Source organism: Myotis davidii, unplaced genomic scaffold, assembly GCF_000327345.1.
Source record: "Myotis davidii unplaced genomic scaffold, ASM32734v1 scaffold292, whole genome shotgun sequence".
Lineage (NCBI taxonomy): Eukaryota > Metazoa > Chordata > Mammalia > Chiroptera > Vespertilionidae > Myotis > Myotis davidii.
The window spans coordinates 2,469,585-2,475,379 of record NW_006285042.1 but is presented as its reverse complement, the minus strand read 5'-3'; the positions used below and the strand labels follow the sequence as shown (position 1 = coordinate 2,475,379).

Below are 5,795 nucleotides of genomic sequence, written 5' to 3'. Positions count from 1 at the left end.
CATGGTGAGCCCAGAGCAGGAAAGTGAGGAGGGCGGGTGGCCATGAGGTGGGCCTAGCCATAGCGATCCCAGAGCAGGTAAGTTCCCCACAGGCAGCACCCAGCAGGGCCTGCACCCGGTCTCTACAGTGATCTGGTGGTCCATGAGCAGGAAAGCGCAGCCTGCAGGCAGCACCCCACCCTTGCCACAGCTTAAGGAAGAGAAAAACACGCAGTGGAGGCCAGGAGCCTGAGAGATCAACACAGAGGGGCTCCTGCTCCAAGCCTCCATGGTGTGGCTGGGGGCAGGCCCCTGGGCCTCTAGTTTTTAATAATCTCTTGGCTGACATTTCAATTAAGTCTCCCTCAAAATTTGTTTTAAAACTGGAAAAGAATTTGTCACCCCATCAGTAAAGTTATTCATTTTCTCAATTCCCAGGAAGCTTATAAAAAAACGATCTTACAAAGATTCATCTTTTTTTTTTTTTTTTTTTCAGTCAGAGGCAGACACAGGATTGTGAAAACTGAAATAACATTTATTTCAGCATCCTCTGGCAAATAAATAAGTTAGCTTATCACTTGTTTTAAATGTATTTCTGAAAAAAAGCAGAACATCCCAGAGTTAAAGATATAGCTATTTAGTTAAAGGAGAATGCCTACCTTATTACATAAGACAAAACCTGATGCTAATGCCAAACCAATCAGTCAATGAGGTTTACTTTTTCAGATAAATACGACTTAATCTTCCAATTCGAATAAATACGTTAACCTATATCTCCATGTGCTTCATGTCAACTGAATTCCAACTCTAAAATTTTGATAAGTCACAAAGCCCTACATGAGCTTGTCACTTGGATGAAAAAGGCAATGGCCCCTTTAAGCATTTCTCTTTTGCCCCTTTTCTCCCTTACCTCAGGAATGAAATTCTTTAATAATGAAGAGAGAATGAAAAGGTAAGGTCATTTCACAAAAACTCTTTACCATTTTGGGAATTCAACACATGGCAATACTGACTAATTTTTTTGTTTGTTTGGGTGTATTTTGATTTTGATTTTTTTAGCCTGAACAGATATGTATATAAGAGAACTTTCCAGTGTGGTCCTTCCATGTCTTTGTCCCCACAGCTAATCCTCCCCACCCCTGTTGCATAGGACCTTGCTCCCAAACTGTCCCTCCTCACTCCTCTGGATAAAATCCAAAATGATCAAACAAAAGCTGCTAATCTCTAAGAACAATTCCCTCATATTCTGAGATTAATCTTGACAAACTTCAGGTGACTTCCCCATTTCATTTATAAAACATAGCACCTTCTTTCCTAAATTAGAATGTTCCTTTGACATCTTTTCTCATGCCAGCATTTTGAATAAAAGCTTATTCTTTACTCTGACCGATTTTCTTCCATATGACACAGGGAAAGACAGGAAGCTCTACCTAATACCTTAATTAATGGAGGCTTCATTAATACTAGTAATTTAAATTTTTCTTTTTTATGGAACCTGGAGGTTTTCTACCTTCATCCCCAGGGTAACTAGCCCTAAAAACACTCATGATTCATAAGAGCACGTCTTTCTTCTTTAAACTAGGAGAATGGCAATTGTGAACCGGATGTGGAAAAAGAGAAAGCAGCATATTGCATTACTACTGTAGCCAAAGGAGCCTTGTAAGAAAGAAACAGGGAGTTGAAAATTGGGAAAAGAATTCCTGTAGAATTACTTACACACAGAAGTCTGAAAAGTACTGGTTCAGCATGCCTAGAGCACAAGTTATATAACCACGAATACAGCAGCTACAGGAATTATCAGACAGCATATATTTGAATATAAATATATTTAAAACATTTAAAGAAATAAGAATGTTTAAGAAATATAGTAACAAAAGATTAACAGAAATGGGTAGGTCAACTTGAAAAGAAACGGTAACAGAAGATCTATAAATAAAAAAATAAAGTAGAAACACAATACCTGGGTTATACTACAGAATACCTATATGAAGATGAGCACAGACCTAAAGAAATTACACCAAATGTAGCTCAGAGAGACAAAGGGATGCAAACTCTGAAAGCACGGAGAGACAAAGAAATAAAGAAGGAAAGTGCAACGCATGTGTAATCAAAATTTCAGTAGAAAATAGAGAAAATAGATAAAGAATAATATGCCAAAGTCCCAAACAAGGTACTACTTACACAAAAGGAAACCAAGGACTAGAAAATGAGAATACAAATCATAGGGAAGGGGGTGGTTAACTGGCTATATTTTAAAGTTAAGGACTTTTGAAAATCAAAGGACTTTATGGAATGAACTCAGAGGAGGCATTTGCAATGCATACAACAAAGGAATAATATCTAGATTATTAACACATATGGTGAAATAGAATGGTCAAAAGCAATAAATAATATTTCAATAGGAAATCACAAATGATTAATTAACATATGAAAAGATGCTCAATTTCATTAAGACTCAATGAATTGCAAATTTTGCTCCAATGACACACCATTTCATGTCCACCAGACTGGCAAAAATTGAAAAGTCTAATAACATCAAACATGGTGGGTATATTCATTTTATTATTCTTTAAATTGCATACACCCACTATATACGTTCTTTAATATGCATATGTTTCACTAAAAAATATTTTTAAGTTGGATTTAGCAATAAAAATGTTTGTTCTTGACCCTGCTGAGAGCAGTTTCAGTGAAACAATGGGCATGAAAACTAGATTTCAATGGGCTGATAAGATTCTATGGGATAAGGTTGTAAAAACAACTACAGGCAGTTATTTCAAGCTAATCTTTGAGGTTGGGCACACAGGAAAGCAACTTTAGGAGAATGTCACAGTGAGCATTTCTCTTATTTTTTAAATGAAGGAAACTGGGGTAAGTTTAGAAAGAAATGGTGAGAGGGAGAGGATAATGACACAGGAAATAAAGGGTCCCTGGGTAGTCACAAAGGCATACAACACAGGGCCCATGAATAGGGATTAGTTTCAGACATGGACTATAGCTCCTATTTCATTGTTGTAAGCGATTACCTCTTTGTCCACATCACATCATTTTTCTCCTTACTCTAGTCTAACCACTCCAGTTACAATGGCTGCCTGATCCTCCAACAGCCCTCCCTCAGGACTTTTGTACATGTTATTCCTGCTATGGAGAAAAGAGAACACTGTTTGCCAGATGGAGCAAAGCCTGTTTTCATTCAAGTCTTTGCTCAGATATGAACTCATTGAAGCAGTTAACGGACCACTTTGAAAGTGAAATTTCTTCTGCCCTCCCTACCACCCTGCTCCTGGTACTCCTATTCTCTTCCCCTGCTTTATCTTTCTCCATAACCTTCTACATAATATACGCATCATACTGTTTAATCTCTCCATCCCACTGCATGCAAACTCCATGAATGCGGGGAACTGTAGCCACAGTGCCTGGTTAACACTTGACATAGGTACAAGCTCAATATAAATACACGCTGAATGAGTGATTAATGGTCCCTGCTTGAGGAACCGGGTAAGTATTCAACTGAAATTATACTGTACGATTTGAACAAAATGAGGCAAAGCCTAGAGAGTATTCAACTTACTGACTACAGAATAGGTGACATCTGGGTTAGATTTTTAACCATGTGGAATTTGCCAAGTGGAGAATAAAAGGTAGATGCTCCCAGGTGAAGAACATGGAGATTCGAAAGGGCCTTGCACATGTGAGAGATGAAAATGGGTACCCCTGGACTACAGCAGGGTGACAGAGGATCAGATTTCAGCCAGCTTTAGTAACAGTCACAACAGAGGACACCTTATGTGGAACTTAACTCTAAAAGTCCTTTTCAAGAGATTGACAGTTGCCAGGTTACTTATGTGCAATAAAGTTGGAGTACGGAATCTAAAATAAAATTGACATAACACTACTCGAACTACTCTCTTCACTGCAAAGGAAAAATGTTTGAACAATTTTAAGCCGTGCTTCCTTTGCATCGACTGTACATTACAAGGATGACAATCACCCAAAGCGAGAATGTTGCTACCAAACGTCTAAACCGCAGTATGAAGACGAGATATTCTCACTGGTGGGAGAGAGCGGTTTGGATGCAGAAGCGGGAATGGTAAACTCAAAACGCTCGTGTTGTGGCAGATACTCTCCATTTAACCATGTCTGAGTCTTTGACCTGGTTTGCATTTGTCGTAATTAACCTGCACTTACGGCTATGTTTACAAAATTAGTCTGTATTCCTTTTGTCCACATCGCTACTGTCTTTGGGACGCTCACCCCCTTCGCTACTCCAGTTCAAGTGCGCAGCCACCCCGGCTATTGTCAGGTTTCCCGGGCGGAGATCAGAGGCTTGCGCGTGTGCACACAGACAAAACACAAACGAAAACACCTTCGGGCAGTCTGTTTCAGTGTCCACGAGGCCATGGGGGCAGTTTAGGAAGAGTCGGGCCTAAAACAGGAGGGGCGGTGGGCACCACGGTGCTTCTGCAGTTCTGCCTTTGCAGGGCCTGCACCGGGGCAGAGCAAAGGTCGGGACCCCGCGGGAGGAGGGGGCACGGGTTAGACATCCAGTCCGAAGCCAGGAGGCGGGGCCTGCCCCTAGGACCCCAGAGAGGCGTGTGGGCCCCGGGAGGGACGGAAGGCCGCGGCGACTCGGGAAAACTCACAGTAATAGGCTACAACGGGGTCCCGCTTGTCATGCTCCTGAGCCGTCCTCAGATGATGCTGTATGCTCTTAAACTGTGGGGGCAGCGGGGGCAGCGGGGCCAGCGCAGCCATCTCCACGCCAAGACTTCCCACTTCCTACTCGCGCGCCGCCGGGACTTCCGCTTCCGCGGGGAGGTCACGCGCACGAGCGCGCACGGCAAGTCCCGCCCACTCGCCCGTTGCTAAGCAACAGCAAGTCAACGACGGGTTTCCAGCGGGAAACCATCTCAGTGCGCTTGGCTCAGGAGAAAGTCTGAGAGGCACCAGCGCTCTCTCCTGGTGGGAAGGAAGAGAATGTTTGTCTTGTTTTAACTTCTGTTGGTGGTCACAGGCCCCATCACCCCTTTTATGGCAGAAGGAAGGATAGAAAGGGAAAAAACAAAATAAGGTTTATTGATTTGAAAAAAGGATAAAGGCGTGACTTGCCCTTGGGACCTCTGGGAGGTGATACATTTCTGTTGTTTATAAGCTATGCAGACGGTGGTCTTTTCTTACAGCAGCCCTAACAAACAAAGCCATTATGATTTCTTTCTCTTACTCCCACTATCCTGACTTTCCAGTCAGAAGTTGCTGGATGGGTAGAGAAATTAATGAAGCAAAGCAGAGTGGGTGAACCATAATGTCTTTCTCTGTCTTAAGACTTCTCATTTATTCTCTTTGTATTACTTCTTGATTCTTAACTGTGGTTGTCCTTAAAGATCATCTCAGAAGTTTTCTTAAAGATTCATATCTAGGTCCCACCACAAGGCATTCAGATTTAATTGTTCTGGGTTGGATCCTAAATATCAGCACAGTGGGTCCTTGACTTACGAGTTTAATTCGTTCCGAGACTGAGCTCGTTAAGGGGCTCCTTAAGGAGCCCGTTAATTCAAATTACTCCGTCAACTCAATGCAAAAAACAGGCTGGGAGATAGCTCATATCTCGAAAAACTCGTTAGTCAGGACACTCATCAGTCAAGGCCCCACTGTATTCCTAGAAGTGGGATATATGCACCCCTATGTTCATAGCAGCACAATTTACCATAACGAAGATCTGGAAACAGCCTAAGTGCCCATCAGTAGATGAATGGATTAGGAAACTGTGGTACATCTACATGATGGAATACTATGCTGTTGTAAAAAAGAAGGAATCT

General features: G+C 42.0%; 1 protein-coding gene across 1 annotated transcript in view; it reads right to left on the bottom strand.

Moving 5' to 3' along the window:
* VTA1 (vesicle (multivesicular body) trafficking 1) overlaps nt 1-4,787 on the bottom strand; it is a 47,738-nt gene extending 42,951 nt beyond the window's left edge. The window contains exon 1 of the mRNA XM_006755375.2: nt 4,623-4,787. Within this exon, the coding sequence (XP_006755438.1) occupies nt 4,623-4,734 (112 nt within the window). The 5' untranslated portion in view covers nt 4,735-4,787. The remainder of the gene's footprint in view (nt 1-4,622) is intronic.
* Between the last annotated feature and the right edge of the window lie 1,008 nt (nt 4,788-5,795).